Below are 15818 nucleotides of genomic sequence, written 5' to 3'. Positions count from 1 at the left end.
CTGTACCTGGGAAAAGAACCTTGGGGGCTGGGAATGGGGGCGCAGGAGCGTCCCCGCGGGCAGTAAGGGCACCTTAAAAGGAATGGGAGTTTTCAGTTCATTTCTCAGCTAACAGGACTGCTCTAGGAAAAAGGCGACGGTACCTGCGGAGGAGACTCTGTATCCATAGCGGGCTTTATTTGAGATGGCCAGCGACTTTCAAGCTGTCCCCACGCCTACACAGATCCTCGATCCTGAGCCAACGAAGCCCTCTCCTCCCCTGACACCTCTTAGCTCCTGGCACAAGTGGATCCGTATTACTCTTTTGGAGTGTAACGATTGCGACTGCCTGCCCAACAACAGACGACGGCGTCAGACCTAGCGTATGGGGCCCCCCTTGGTAGTGCTCAAAGCGCAACATAGAGCACTTTACCCTTCAATTTTCGGCTGCTTCTCAGTCGCCCTTGTAAGACCTGCGTGCTAGAATTCGATGGAACAGAATTACCAGGCTTGACGGCTAGTAGCCTCGTGCATTTGAAAACGGCCTCTTTAGGGATAGGACTGGTCAGGCTCGAGGCCACGCATAAAGCAATAACCGATTTGCTCAATAGGGGTTGGACCGCCAATCCATCAATAGTACGAAGGGGAGGGAGAGGGGAGCGGCTGCGCAAAGGGCGAATTACATTTTCAGCGACCCCTTCCCTCTGGTGAGACTAACGGTGTCCCCTCAACTATTATGTGCGCTCCCGGAGGGTCTCAATACGTCAATATCAAAAATCGCTGCAACACCTGTGTGCCTACCACCCAGCCTCACTGTTCCGTAAGTCCAGGCTGTGATCTAGACAGATAGGTGAGACTCACCTTAGAGACCTATAACTGGACACTTGTCGATTTAAACAGTATCTTTTTCTAGCATTGCGGTGGATGTGCAGCTGCGAATCTGCGCACCTTTTCCTCCGCACATCATCGGGCATCTGTTGGATGCGGCCCGTTCCCCTTACTCGAAACTCCTGCCTTGTGCGTGTGTGGCATCTGATTTCCACCACAATGTAGCCAAATAGCCAACTGAGCCTTATCACGGCGGCACCAAGCACTAAGACGTAACGCATGCACAAGTGAAACCAAAAAGCCTTTACATACGTACAGCACTGCACGGAATTGCCAAGGCCCCAGCAAGTCCTGTGCCCTGCCCTCAGCAAAGGTGCAGCACTTGCAGCGGCTGCATCAGCAAATCCAGACTGTACAGGCAACTCTGCACTTCCTGTTGCACTGCACTGCTGCCTACTGCATCAGCTACTTCTAGCTGCATGCGCAGCGACGGACGCGACCCGTGCTGCTGCTCGCTGGTCCAGAGTTGCTGCTGCTGCAGTACTGGCTGCTGCTGCTTCACCTCCGTCTCAGCGCTCGCCTCTGCGGCGCGGATAGCAGCACGGGCAGCTGCAGCAGCAGTAGACTCTCTTCCTCCTAGTATCTGTACTAAAAGCTCATAGGCCTGCTGCTGCTGTGTTTGCTGCTGTGTTTGCTGCTGTGTCTGCTGCTGTGTCTGCTGCTGCAAGGCTCCGTAGCAGCCACCCACTACTGAGGCAACGAATCGAGCAACTTGGAGTTCTTCTGAGGGGGCAAGCGCAGATATCGGCTCGAGTACTAGCGGAGCAGCTTCCATCTGCGTTGCGTGTTCTGCCTTTGCCCTCTTTGCTGCGCACAGTTGCACACGCAGCTGCAGTGCTTCCGCTAGCAAGGGTGGGCAATGAAGGTGCGTGGCACAGAGGGCTGCGATGCCCACAAGGCCGCGCTGCTGCTGCAGCTGTTGTTTGAGCTGCTGCTCCGCGCTGGTAGTGCTCAGAGGAGGCGGCTCTGCGTCCGAGATATGGGATAGGTAGGCCCTTTGCAGTGCAAGACTCTCCAAGAGACACTCCACCAGCGCGTCGACGAACTCGCTACTTGCACAGCAGGGCTGCAGCGGTTGTCGCTCCTCGTGCTGCTGCTGCTGCTGCTGCTGCTGCTGCTGCTGCTTGCCCGCGCTAGGGGTGTGTAGCGAAAGGCGCACGATGGCTTCTAGCAGCCGGGCCATGTGCATGCAGCCACTGAGGTCTAGCTTCGCAGAAGGGCTCAGTCGCTGGTGAGTGTGGCGGTGCAGTGCAGCCTTTTGTTGCTGCTGCTGGTGGCGTTGTTCTGCCAACTGCGGTCTCAGTAAGAGGTGCAGCAACTGCAACAACTCCTGAGGCGGTTCTCGCAGAGCTGCAGCATAGGCTGAGAGAAGACGTGCCGCTTCCTCTACTCCCAATTCTATTGCTTGCTGCTGCATTTGCTGCTGCTCCAGCTGCTGCAGCCGCCGCAGCAGCTGACCCTCTACATCTGCCCATTGCGCATTAAGAAGCCTCCGAGGGAAGCGGCCCAAAGCTAGCAGGCATGCAACTAGCTGCGAGACAGTCGAAGAGCGCCAAGGCTGCAGATATCTCGGAGAGTGCGTCTGATTCGGCTGCCGATTAAAACTACCTTGAAGGACATGTCTCTGCAGCACCTCAACGAGCCTCACGGGGACAGTGGGCAACCTCCCACAAGCGGCTAAAAGTGCCGCTGCTGCTTCCTTGGGAAGCTGTTGCTCTTGCTGCTTCTCGCGCTGCGGCTGAAGCCGGCGTAAGAGCGCCTCACAAGTAGCGACTGCGGCAGCACTGGCCTCGTGCTGCACCAAAGCGGATGGGGAGACGTTTGAGAGAATCCCGACGTCTGCTGCTGCATACGCCAGCAGCTCGCTGCTGAACTGCTCTGCATGCACTCGGGAGAACCTGCACAGCAGCGTGAGCAACTGGTGTACTGCAGTGACCTCGCTGGTCGGGGCAGCGGCAGTAAAGGAAGAGAGCAACACCTTTGCTGTCACAGGCGGTAGCTGCGGGCAGCTCTCTGCAGGTGCATCTGCTGCATCTGCTGCAAGCAATGCTGCTGATGCTTCTGAGATCGTTGCTTCCGACTGCAAATTTCGGATGTACTGAAGTACCAGAGGAACGGACTGCTCAAGAAAGTGCTGTTTCTCCGCTGCAGTAAGACTGCAGCGCGCAGCAGCAGCGCACCCCAGCGCCACACTCTTCAATCGCTTTTTTGTATCCACGACATCAACAGGGGTCCTCCTGCTAGTACTGCTGCTGATACTGCTGCTAGTACTGTTGGGCAGCAGCAGTCTCGGCAGCAACAGCCGCCAAACTCGCGCATGCGCGGCAGGCAGCAGAGGAGAAGTGCGAGCCAATGACGTGGCCATTGCGGACAGCTCTGCATGCACAGTGAAACAGTCTTCGCTCCGGAAAAGATCAGGCAGGGTGTCGAGGAACCAGCCGAGCCAGTCTAGCCAAAATGTGTTGGCTGCGTCGGTGTGGCTGCTGTTGGAGCCTCGAGTTGCAGCCTGCCCCTCTATGAAGGAGGCTGCGTGTTTTGCCGCCACGACCTTGCAGAAAGCGTGAGCTGTCCGTGCACCGTCAGACAACGTAGGCCACCGTTTCCGCTGCGGAGAGGGGGGGGGTTGGTGGTGTTTCCAGCACCAGCGGATGCGCTGCGCGAGGGCTTCAAGGGCAGTCGGAGCCAACATGTACGGCTTGGCGTGTGCTGCAGCAAAGGCCACTGCAACTGCAGCAGGTCCACTCAGACTCTCTGCTGCTGCGGCAGAGGCAAGCGAGGGCAGCAGGGCAGCCAGCAAATGCGGTGTACCGACGTTCGTAGACTCCTTCGGAGGTGCTGGCTGCGCCGCTATTGGTGTCGCAGCTTCCGTCACATCCTCGGGGGGAGGCACAGCAGCAAGAAGCGGTAGCAGCCTGAGCAGATCGCGTGGATCGTGGTGCTCGACGTGCTGCACCGCATGCAGCCCCACCTTGTGCAAGAACTTCACGACAGGCCCATGCTGCTGCTGCTCCTGACACGGCGAGGGGTGTGCTTCATGCTTCTGGGAGTAGTGCATTGCCAGACTTGTTCCGATCATGGCGACATCGCGGAGAGGCCACAGGTGTAAAAGGGGCGCACAGTGCTCTGCGACTTTGCCCAGCGCTGCTGCATCTGCTGCACGCTCGATGCTGCTCTGGCTGGGAGGGCGCGAGAGGTGTAGTACAGCCTGACATATCTGCGGAGGTGACAGGAAGGGAAGCGACTCCAGCAGCTCCTCCCTGCTGCAAGGAGTTCTGTCCCTTTTTCGCTGCACTCGCGGAGGCCGTATGGCTGCGGAGAGATTCTTAGTGGCTGGGGTCGAGGGTGACTCTTGCGAGTTTTCGCCTTTCGAAAACTCTAGGCTGCTGCTGTCATTGCGGTTGGTCTCAATCATGCATCTCCTGGGGTTACTGCTGCCCTTGTGCGATCTGCCTCCTTGGCCTCGGTTTGCCACGCTGCTGCTGGTAGTTCTGCTGTATGAGATGCCTGGATCTGAGGCTTCTGGAACAGCAATGAATCCGAGCCGTTCTGGCTTGCGAGCCATAGGGTGTACGCTGCTGTCATCCTCGCTCCTCCTGCAGGAGTTTCTATCATTTTGGCAGTGCGGTAGCTTGGGGGGCCTCCTATGTGCAGCCGCACGAGTACCCAGGGCTAATGTCTTTTGCACCTGCCAAGGCGTCCTGGTAGGCAGTAACAGCTGCCGGAGCTTTCCGTGCATCTTCGTGACAGCAGCCGCCACGCAAGGCTACGCAGCCGCCATCGAAGTTTCGACCCGCCTGCCTTGACTCCCCCAACCCCAACCTTCGTGCTTCTACTTAAAAACCGCGCAAAAATAGCTCTCTTAGCAGCGTTATTATTATTTCACGGGGAGAGAGTGGGAAGCAAAGAACGGAACGCTGACTGTGCCCATTGCGTATCCGGGGCCTGGTAGGGCCCAATGGCATGACGTGATATTTGTTGGGCAATAGAGACCTCTTTTCCCTGCTATTTTCCATTCCTATTTATTATTTAAGATACAAAGATACATATATATACGCCGCTAATACCTTGTGCACGCCTATGGCCTCAATCAACTGGCCCTATCGAAGACACACAAACAGGGGGCCCTCGTGGAGGGGCCCCGGGCCCCCGCAAGAGGGCCCTGCTGGGGCTGTATTTAAGTCCCAGTCGGCGCATCTGGGCGTCAGTGAATGCATCTGCAGCTGATATACCTCCAAGACTTCTTCCCCAATTTGGGCAGCGCTGCTGAAGATGCAACGGTTTCGTGACCTCCATACGTGTCAGAGAAACGCTGTACCCTGAACGCCGGTGACTGTAACCACTACTGGACAAAGGCTTTTTCACATGAAGTCGTAGGAAAGAGGGCGTCAAGGTAGATTTGAGACTTCGTACCTTGTAAGTGCTTTCTTGGCGCTCGTCCCGTGGTCCAGTAGGAGTACAAAGATCTAAGAACGCAGTGCAGGGATTTCAGAGCAATCAATCCTGGAGAGTCAGGGCCTCAGCTTTATGCTTTTTAGACCAATATTTGAAACAGGCCACACTCCAAACACGCGAAGCATCGGCAACTTACTGACTCGGCTTCCAAAATAACACTTTATGCCTTCGATGCTCCCTTGGTGCAGGGCATTCTCCCCAGCTAGCTACAGCTAGCTACCGACAAAGGCAGAGAGGCTATGCAGGAACAGCGATGCTAGATGTCGCTGCTGAAAAGCCTCGAGGTGTCTCTCTAGCTACCTTGCAATTCTAACCCAGGACCTAGGATGTAGAGTTTGGGCCTCAGGCCTCAGTCGTATTGTATACGCTGTAGACTACAAAGGCAATTGCGCCTCATGTACGCAGAGGGAGATAGAGCTTCATCCCTGCATGAGGCACCATGGCACACTAGGTCTTGTGCTGGCAATACTGCTGCCGAGGAATATGAGGGCAGTTACCCCTTCAGGCCTCGTATCTCCGCCGAGTCACAGATCCTTGCTGCTGCTGCCGCCGCAGTGAGACCAGTAGCAGAATCAGCGGCAGCAGGAAACTGTAATAGCGTTCATTTGAGGCTATATTACAATGGTCTTGAGGCAAAGCGGAAGAAGCAAGAACAAAAGACCTTGTTGCGGCGGCAGCAGCTGCTGCAGCAAAAGGCAGCCTGCAGCGCTCCTTCCAGCAGCAGCAGTGGCACTTCAAGCGGGCGTCTCATTTCGCAAATGCTATACGAAGATGCGCTGATACGGCGTGAAAAGCAACAGCAACAGCTGACTATGCTGCAGGAGCAGCAGCAGCGCCTGAGCAGCAGTTCTAAACTAACAGCGGCATCCCTTCGTATCTTTAATCAACGCCTTTTTAAGGCAATAAAGTAAATGCTGGACTTTGTCTCATCTCTGTTATGCCTAGATCCTTGAGGTCTTTTGTGAACAATACCGCCACTGCCACTCATTTGCATGTTAAAGAGCACCTCGCCCCAGTCCCTGCACCGCACGCGTTGTGACGTGCTCGCAGGCAGGCATACACCTCCCTTCAGCCGCAAGCACCCGAGGATGAATTCCTCCCAGCTTCTCTTCTTCCAGACTGCTTGCAGATGCTAGGAATCTTTCGGCACCAGATACAAGTACAGCAACAGCCACACCGCGATCCGCTTCTCAGGGCCAAGAAGCAGATAAACTCGGAAGAGGGAGGCATCAGGGAACTAGTAAGGATGTCTAGACCCTTACTGCTAGCTTTCAAATCATACGTTGCGCTGGGTGTACGGTCTATGGCTGTGCTATTAGCCATACGAGTGTGGAGTGCATGGGCTGCAGCGCTTGGCGGAAAGACTGTGCGGTCTGCTAGATCCGGAGGGCTCAGGGAAGGTCCACAGAGGGCGCCTCTTTCAGTTTCTGGCTGAAATTCTCTCCGAATGCAGAAGCGATCACAGCCGTAGCACCAGTTTTTGCTGCAATGGCCAATGCAGCCGTAACAGCAATCGCAGCTGTAGTAACTGGTGCCCCCAGATTGCTGCGGCAGCAAAAGAACTTGAGCGGCTGGGCATTGTTGACCGTCGAGGCGATGTTAGTCAAGTCACAGCCGCATTAAAAGACGCTCAGTTTCAGCAAGTGCGCAATACTGTTGCTGATATCACTGCTGTCGCAACGGTTGCTCGTTCTCTTTGCCTCGCTGCTGCTGCCACTGTCAAGGGGGCCACTGCTGCTAGGGTCAGCTGGTTGCTGCTACTCCTGTCTAATTGACTTAATGGTACTCATTGGGTTTCCTACGTTGATTGAGGCAAAGAGTTACTTGTTTAAGGTCGCTACTAAGCTTGCGCGTGCAGGAGGCTCAGCACGTATACGCTGAGCTTCAGAGCCTACATCGTGGCTTCTTGCCATTGCTACTTAACAGACAAAGAAGCTGCTTCTTCCGTCACAACCGCCTGCGTGAGAATTTAGGGTAGAGAATCCACTTGATATTCTCTTTGAGAGAGTCCTACACAGCGAGAAACATTCCCTTGTCACACGGCTTACCACATCAGTCCCCGTAGAAACAGGCAACCTTCAGTGTCGGGTGCTAGTGCTGAGCCGTCAACGTCAGCCTTAATGCTTTCAGACGCGTCAGAGCAGCTGATCACGCTGCCTGCGGCTCATTGCACCTCTGCAGCAGCTAAGGAGGTGATTAATGAACGCGGTAAGGCATACGCGTTCGGTACCCTGAAGGGTGGAGTTGAGTACAGTGAATTACAGGCTAGGACAGCAGGAGTTAAATGTCTTGCAGAGGAAGTGCTCCACCGTAGCACAAGATATGGGAGCTTGGGATGCAAGGATAGAAGATAAGGGCTTTCCGACGCGCTCAGCCGAAACTGCATCGCTCTTAAGTTTAGTCTGTATGGTCCGTACACAGGGTGCCAGTGGCAGGCTCGCAAGGAGCTCATGCAGCATCACGAAGTGCAACCACGGGAAAGTTCTGTTTCTCATGATGAATGCGGAGCTGCTGAAGCCCCTCTCAGGGGCACAAGGAAGCCACCTAGCGCTTGCCGCAAAGAGGCTTTTAAAGTGAGAATCACTGAATGGCGATGCAGGGATGCAGTGTTATGGACGCCCAGCTAAGGCGAAACGGGGATGCCCTTAGTGCTCAGATCTCGGCACACCTGTTTAAAGAGGAACTCGCCCTCGTTCGGGGAAAACTCTGCATCCGCCGCTTCTCCTAATGCCTAAATGACGCGCACTAATGTGGAGTGTCTGGGGCACAGAAAAACAGCGGAGTTTCACGACACCTGCAGCTATATGCATTGGCGGAGCACCAACAGCAACGTCAACAACAGCAGCACGAGCAGCGGCAGCACCAGCAGCAGAAGGAGGCCCTTAGGGAGTGTACCTTCAGGCCAAACCTGGCGCTCACCCATAAGTTAAAGAGGTGTGTTTCCCCATGAAAACAACTCTGCCTGTTTCCCTCTTGCTCGCTTTTTTTGGCTCTGCCTGGATTGCAAACACATGCCTACATCTATGTGAGCAGCAACATTTTAAGAATATTTTGTGCCTTTCTAAATACAGCTGAACGTGTCTGTGCATTTATACCGATGCATGTGGAATTAGATAACTGCACGAACGTGTGTGAGTCTATACGAACGATGACGCACACGCATATATCCTTGTCCGCATATGTCGAAAGAAGCCCATGCAACTGTTTCCTTTCACTCACAGCTTGAGGCTCTCTCTTTCCTGATATGTGGGCATCTTAGTAGGCACCTTTGTAGAGCTATGCGTAGTAATTTTGTGGGGCCACGCTTTGACTGCCTCGTGGGAGCCACTGAATCATACTCCGCTTCCTCCGTTGGCGTTCTTTAGCGCAAGTGCTGTTGCTCTCTCCTCATAGGTCACACTGGGCTCTGTGGCCTGTCTTTCCAGGAGCTCCAGAACGGAAGGCCCTCGCCCTCTAGGCTTTACAGCCGCCATCGAACGCCTTCGGAAGGGAGCTGCAGACAGGGCACGTCTGTTCCAGTTTTACCAAAACAGGTAGACGAAACGTCAGCGCCAGACAGGGCATACCACAAACTGGCTACTATGGACTTTGCTTAGTCTGCTGTCTGTTACTGATTGAGCCAGGTGATCTCTGCCAAAAAAATGGGAGTGTGTGGCTATGAAGTAGCTGCTTATTGTATTTGCCTTTTTAGATCGGTGGAACCCGCACCTCCACTTCTGAAGCACGCAGGGGCCTTTAGCTTCTCAGAAGGACGCTACGCCTTGCGGTTAGCCCCTGAGGTATTTGGAGTATCCGTCGAAATTCAAAAGGGTCGCCACAGCCGGATTTCCATTCGAGAGGGGGAAAATCCCAGAGAAGCAGTAAATGGCCTTAGCCCAGAGCCTTTTCTTTAGGTTGAACACTAACTCCCACACTCGAATTCTTGAATCCACGGCCTCGACCAGGCGGCGTGCAAAAATCGATTGCATATGAATTCGCATTCAGCTACACTTATCCAGGTGAGGCCATGAACGCCCAACGTCGCAAATAGAGGTGTTTGGCTCGGGGTCTGTGCAGGTACGATCTTTCTGCCGTTCCTACGGTTTGCATGCGGAGGAGCAACAGTGGCTCGACAGCATCATCTTGAAGGAAATGGCGGCTAGAAACCTCCTGATTTTTGTGGAAGGGGACAAGCCTGGAGACAAGAAGCCACAGGCCGCACGCATCAAAGAGGGGGAAATACCAGAAAAGCAGGAGACCTCCCATAATCCCCGGCGAAACTGTAGAAGTGACGGGGCAAAAGAGGCTCCCTTGCCGCCTTTTCGTGTCAGCAAGGAATCCAGCACGGCTACCGAGATGAATCAAGCCAGTGCGGCTCCCACAAGACGCTTGGAACCAAACTACAAAGGCGCCAATGTGAAGAGAGGGGCTTCCGTAGACAGGGAGCGCTTCCAAGTCCACATGTCACCCTCGTCAAGTCGTGATGATGTCTCGTGGACAAAACTCGAGAAGACCTTGTCACAACCCATGGAGTCTCTAGTTGTGCCCATCATTAAAGACGATAGCGGCACGCCCCCACAAGTACCGCAGATCCAGGAAAACGACACGCTCACGTTTCCACTGGCGGCCTCTACAGTAGCTGCGGGCGAGAATGTAGAGGCCTTGTTGCCCGACCTTTCTATGTCTCAGCAGCAGCAAGTAAAGGCGCACCAGATTATGACACAGGAGCACCAGCAGGCGGCGATGGCATTGCATGTGCAGCAGCCACAAGAAAATGAGACCCCAACTATACTGGACGAGGAACTGCAGCAACAACAGCAGCAGCTGTGGTTGCCTTCGTTGCCCCGCGCGCGGAAAGCACTACTTCCCCCAATTTGTCCGGCTGTTGGCGAGCACATTCCTCTGCTGCAGCCGCAGCCGCAGAGTCATAGAGATAGAATTCTATCACCCAGGGAACAGTGTCGTGTGCACGATCAGAAGCAGCAGCAGCAAGTCACGGGTAGCAGCGGGGGCGTCCGTAGCTTGCCGTGCCTCCCTCTGTTTAATCCTGAGACAGAAGAAGCCACTACTGCTGCAGCACACTCATACAGCACAACACTCAGTGCATGCGGTAGCAACAGTCGAGCTAGTAGTAGTAGTAGTAGTAGTAGTAGTAGTAGTAGTAGTAGTAGTAGTAGTAATAGTAGTAGTAGTAGTACTGCTACTACTACTACTTTTACAAATGGTACGACTGCTGGTACGAACAGTATTAGCAGAGTCGGGAGCAAAAGCAACAATATGGAGGGCCGGCAGTCCTCTTATAGTGCAACCTCTGGGGGATCGCTAAGACCTGTAACCAGTTGATCGAACTCGAAGCCTTTAAAACCCTGAACTTTACCTTCACTGGGCTTGTCAAAATACGCATAAATGAGTATACTTGGTAACAGCCAGCTTAAACCCAAATTCACGTACAAACAATTTCGATTGCTTGGGGCCCGTGTGTATTGGTCCATATCGGCTTTTAATTTTTGCGTCATGAGCTAACCCCGTGTGAAGACTGACCTATACGCTGGGGGTGTGATGGACAACGGTATGCTCTATACTTTTAGTTTTGAGCTGCCCCACTTCTGTAGTATGGGCATAGCTCCGATCGATTTCTGCTTACCACCCTAGATATCAATGTGTCGAAGCTGCCCATAGAAGGACATCACTGATGGCTGAACGACTGTACAAACGCGATCCTGGCCCCCACTGAACGTTTCCCCGCGTTGTTGCTGTTGCTCTATGGTATTGGGGAAACGCTGAGGAGCCGCAGCCGCTTCTGCGCCTGCAGTCATCACTGCAGCTGTTGCACCTTGGAAGTTCCCATCCGTGCCTTCCTGTATCGCTCCACGATTGCGGATGAACGCCTATACTGCTAGCCATCCATTGCGCTATGGACCGCTGGCAGCGTCCACGGATATGAATTTTCAATATGCCATACACGCTGCTGAGAGGAAGCCATTGCTGGAAGGCTTAGTGCTGTAGGCTGGTGGGTGCTTCTGCATTAGAGGAGTCGCGCTACTGTGGCATGATTGCTGAGCCCTTCCGGTCTGGGCCATGTAATGTACCTTCATCCGCTGTTCTGAATATGCTCTGCTTTATGCCTTGAAACGCTGCTACTGCTGTGCCACTTCGCCTGTTTGACTGGGAGACAGGAGCCCATCCTGAGGCAGTGCCCCACAAATCTGAAACCTACTCTTTGGGAGCCCTGTAGCAATCTTTTGTCTGCTCTTGATGTAGCAGGCCTCTAGGTATCCCCTAATGCCCCTTGCTTCAAAGCAAATCTAGGCGAAAGTAGTGCTGCCTTGAGTGCATTTGCGGCGTCCACACTGCATTGACAGCGCGTGAAACCCTCGTTGCCGTGCCTCGTCTACACTCAAGTTCATCTCTAAAGAGCTAAGACGAGGAGGTCTGCTTTAAGGCGCTCTGTATGTCAAGAAAGAAGTGCAAGTTCGTGAGGAGCCCTACTCCTCGCTGAAGTAGGCCCTCTTCTTGTGCTAAACAGGTTTGTGGACAGCCACGGCTGGCGCACGTTGCGCGTGCGCGGGGGGGCAAGCAGTCCTCACCCATTTTCCACAGCTCACGGCACTCTGATGACAAATTTCAGAGGCATACTGGAACTGGCTCCGGAGTTCAACAGGAGGAGTGCAACCAGGGAGGCGTTGCTGGAGGAGAATGCTGAGCGTGTCGCCTCACGTTAAACGGAAAAATCAGGCAGTAGGGCTCTTACTTTCTAGCTGTGCATTGAGAGTTTGTCAACTAATGAACATCATCGACTGAGCGAAGGAATATCAAACTGGCCTGTCTAGCTTTGAGAACCCAGCTGCAAGCGAGGAACTCCCACTGGAAGGGGCGGGCCGCTCCGGACTCCTGCTCCCGGTGAATCGAGACTTTGTCCTGGTGGCGCCTTGACACTGGCTGCTGCCGCAGAGCCAGATTGGCTATCATCATTTTTACTGGTTCTGCTGTGTTCACTCTCCGACTCGGAGACTGAGTCTTCGCTACTCGTACTGCCCAACAGCGCCAGCTCTCGGTGCATCTTAAACAGTGGAGACCCTGAATCGCACGCCGTGAAGGACAATCGAGATTCGACCTAGCATACAAGTGCCTAAATCCCGGTTTTTGAATTTGCCATATATATATATATATCAAGATGAGTGTGCAGAGCGCTACTGAGGCCTTGTGAGTGCCACAGAATTTTTTTCAAGGAGCAGGACGAGAACTCGCGATGCTCTGAAAAGTTGTAGGGTTTTGTGCGTGCTGTGAAAGCTTTCTTTTCGACGGCTGTACAGGTGCTAAGGCCTTACAACACAGAAGGGGGTAAAGCAGTTTAAGGTTTCGAGTCGTAGAGTGTGATACAGTCAATAAGAATCTAGGTCGTATTCCCCCTCAGGACGTGGAGCGGAGCTTTCAATACTATGCTATTAAAGGATGCCTACTCAATTGATCTGATATGCCACTGGTGCCCAAAAGGCGACGGGCTGAAACACAAACACAGCCTGCACCCTCGGGTCTAGATACAGGGGCGGAACCGCCAAGCATATACCAAGTTGCCAATCGTACAGATGGGCTTACTGAAAACAGGCTAGGGCTGCGGGTAGCGGAACTGGAAAACACGCCGCTGAGGAGGGCTTAGGAAGGCTTAGCGCTTACTGTTGGAGGGGCGGTGTGTGGAGCGGACGCTCAGCACTGGCTGGGGGGCCGCCGAGCACAAGGAATGCTGCCAACGCTCTACAAGCAGGGGAAAAGGAGACAGAAACAAACCACAGCCCTAAAAAGCGTTATTAAGAGTGCAACGCTGTCGGCAGGAAGGACGAACACGCGACGCCTTTTCTGATATGCACAGCACTGCAAAACCTGGAACAAGACAAGATGTAGACCCTGATGGCAGCCTATGCCATGCGGAGAAGTCAGCAACCATTTCCTTGACGTGAAGAGAGACAGAGTGACAAAGACAAGCAGGCAGAGAGGCGGAAAGAAAAGTTGTCTAGAGGGAACTGAGAGCGAGGCAAACCGGGAAACAGAAGAATAGCGTTCACGCATATATAGCCCTCCCAGCACAAGAGAGACAAGAAGCTCAGCGGCAAACGATGCATGCCACCGAGAGAAGGCTGCCCCACGATAAGCTGGGGGAAAAAAGGGGGCCGGCACAAAAGTCCTGTGGGGCCCTGAATTTTTCGAGAAAGAAGGGCACAAAGCGTACGCACGAGACCGGAAAAGGTTATCAGGAAGAGAGGCAGCGAATAGATAGCCAGGAAGAGACAGGTGTCGAGTCACGCCACTTGCACACGAGAAGGCAAGAGGAAAGAAAGCGAGGCGCTGCGACAGCGTAGCAGAGATAGAGGAGGCGCAACTACAGGGCTCTGAAAACAGAGCTACGGAAAGACGAAGACAGCAAAAAGGGACAAAAGAATCCGAGAACCCTCCAGATGAGCCTTTTTCAGTCTTTAAGCATTACAGAGAGCACCATGTGTCCAGCACTTTCCCCAGAAAGCCCTAGCGTGCTGGAAAAGAGCCAAAGTTATGCCCTGCTGCAGTGGCTTCAGCCGCTCTCACCGTAGTTGTCCGGTGTAAGGGTGAGGAGCATGCTCAAGTCTATCCTGTTGAGATGCGTGTGCGTGTCATCGTCTAAGGGAGTCAGCCCCAGACCCGCAAGGCGGCCTTCGCGGATCAGCATCTAGCCGCAGCGAACAACGCCCAAGCAAAAAAGCACTGGTGCAAGCGATCGAATTGAATGTCAAAAGCCATCCGCCTGCATGCGGGTGCGTCGCGCTGGAAATGGCACAGGGCTCGCGGCTTTGGCGTTGCAATTACGGTAGGGGTTGTGGCGAAAGTGAACGGAGCGCTCAACGTGTGCAACAGGTTTGGAAGGTACCTTGGTGTCATCCTCTATAGCAAGGGCGCCCTTCATAACGGCGAAGCCGCTTTTCAGCGCGATGTCCATGAATGCAGCCTCCTGTTCCAACTGCTGTCGCATCTTTTCATGGATCTGAGAGGCGAAAGAAGCGATCTCCTCCGCGTCCCACTCCCAGCCCCCTTCCTCCGAGCCTCCCTGTACATTAGAGACACCGTCACAGCGCATAAGCGCAAAAGGCGTTTCCCCGTATGCATGCATGCATGCGTAACACAACTAAGCGCATGGATAAATAGCCAAGAGAAATACAGATTCACCAAGCAGCTGCCGGTACCCTGTGTAATGCTCAAAAAATGTTGAGGCAGCGGATCGACAGGCTGATCAACCTCCAATGCTGCTACAAGTGTGGGCCGTTGCGTGCTGCCAAGTATGCAGAAGCCTCACGCTAAGGCAGCCTATACACTGCATCCACGGGCACCAGCATAAAGCCCTCTCGCTCCCCCCCACACCCCAGCATTACTACTTGATACTGGCAGACTGGTAAACAAGACGATCCCATAGAGATGAACAAGTGTTAGCAAGGACAAAACGAAGCGGTGCGAGGTGCAGGAACTTGAACCACAAGCCCAGACAAGGCTTGAATGAGACAGAATGACAGTGAAAGACGCAGAAAAAATTCAGCAGCGGCGTAGCGCATCAGAGAGTGCCTTCACTCCAGAGCTTCTAAAAAACAGCCCTGGGGTCTCGGAACATCCAAGCGGATCCACAGCTCTTGAACATACGCCTAAATTCAGCGATTTTGGACTTTTTTGTTAAATGTGTGTGTGTGTGCATGAATCTGTGTGTCTCTGTGTCTATGTGTGGCACTCATGCCGGTGACTGGGGTTTAAGGCTTTTAGTTCTACCTCTTCCTCTGGCATAGGCCGGCTGACAGAGTCCACATCGCTGTCAGCTTCGCTGACTTCGGTGGCAATGCTGCCGATGCTGCTGCTCCTGTAGCCCCTCCTGTTGCTACTATCATGGCTGAGCAGCAAGTTTTCCACCAGCTCTACAAACCCCATATTCGCTACGGTATCCTCTTGCTCCCTCTGCCTCCTGGCAGGCCCCTTCCCCCCTTCCGTTGCGGCTGGATGGAAGCGCACACGGGTTCTGCCGTCCCCATTTCCGTCCTTCCCTGCATCATTTACTGACGCTGCTGTGGCGGCCTCACCCGCCTCCTCTTCTGCAGAGAAACCTGCGTTCACACTCTCTGTGCCCGCTGCCGCAGCAGCGACTGCGGAAACAAGTCCAAAGGTCCACCAGGGAGAACTCTGCACGCAAACGCAAATATAAAACAAACTGCCGTATGGCGCGTGTCTGTTGCTGCGTCTGATGTCTGTCTGACCACCCGCAGCATTATCAGCTGAAACGAAGAAAACGGAAGCACTGCCTCCTTCTGGGCTGCGCTGATGGCCAGACTCAGCAGTGGGAGAAAGTACGTCTGCGGGAGTCGGCTGGGGAAAATCAGCTGGTGCTGCAGCTCACTGCAGGCTCAGGAGAAGCTTCTGCCTCTGCAGTTGCATCTCGGGGGGATGCTGTATCGGATCGCGGTGTACTCTCAGGGGACTCTTCTGCCCCCGACATTGCCCCGTCTCAAGTGCTACTG

General features: G+C 54.0%; 4 protein-coding genes across 4 annotated transcripts; 2 read left to right on the top strand and 2 right to left on the bottom strand.

The window, feature by feature from the left end:
• Window positions 1-706: 706 nt before the first annotated feature.
• Window positions 707-2342, bottom strand: LOC113146874. The gene is made up of 4 exons (XM_026335524.1): window positions 2065-2342; window positions 1308-1360; window positions 1224-1248; window positions 707-776 (listed from the first exon to the last, which is right to left on the bottom strand). Exons 1-4 carry the CDS (start codon window positions 2340-2342, stop codon window positions 707-709), a joined length of 426 nt encoding a protein of 141 aa, XP_026191309.1.
• Window positions 2343-3554: 1212 nt separating this feature from the next.
• LOC113146873 lies at window positions 3555-6230 on the top strand. Its single transcript, XM_026335523.1, has 6 exons — window positions 3555-3761; window positions 3859-4005; window positions 4247-4360; window positions 5348-5419; window positions 5522-5622; window positions 5693-6230. The coding sequence occupies exons 1-6, from the start codon at window positions 3555-3557 to the stop codon at window positions 6228-6230; spliced, it is 1179 nt and encodes a 392-aa protein (XP_026191308.1).
• A 1209-nt stretch (window positions 6231-7439) lies between these two features.
• Window positions 7440-10076, top strand: LOC34622404. The gene is made up of 6 exons (XM_026335522.1): window positions 7440-7619; window positions 7767-7892; window positions 8090-8253; window positions 9011-9179; window positions 9376-9753; window positions 9864-10076. Exons 1-6 carry the CDS (start codon window positions 7440-7442, stop codon window positions 10074-10076), a joined length of 1230 nt encoding a protein of 409 aa, XP_026191307.1.
• Window positions 10077-10084: 8 nt separating this feature from the next.
• On the bottom strand, window positions 10085-15796 carry LOC34622403. The gene is made up of 9 exons (XM_026335521.1): window positions 15722-15796; window positions 15079-15483; window positions 14195-14371; window positions 13876-13996; window positions 12973-13050; window positions 12759-12800; window positions 12268-12375; window positions 10491-10517; window positions 10085-10239 (listed from the first exon to the last, which is right to left on the bottom strand). Exons 1-9 carry the CDS (start codon window positions 15794-15796, stop codon window positions 10085-10087), a joined length of 1188 nt encoding a protein of 395 aa, XP_026191306.1.
• Window positions 15797-15818: the final 22 nt, after the last annotated feature.

The sequence above is a fragment of the Cyclospora cayetanensis genome, unplaced genomic scaffold (genome assembly GCF_002999335.1).
Source record: "Cyclospora cayetanensis isolate NF1_C8 unplaced genomic scaffold, CcayRef3 CcayRef3_contig_71, whole genome shotgun sequence".
Lineage (NCBI taxonomy): Eukaryota > Apicomplexa > Conoidasida > Eucoccidiorida > Eimeriidae > Cyclospora > Cyclospora cayetanensis.
Note: the sequence above shows the minus strand (reverse complement) of the source record. Positions and strands in the feature narration are given on the sequence as shown.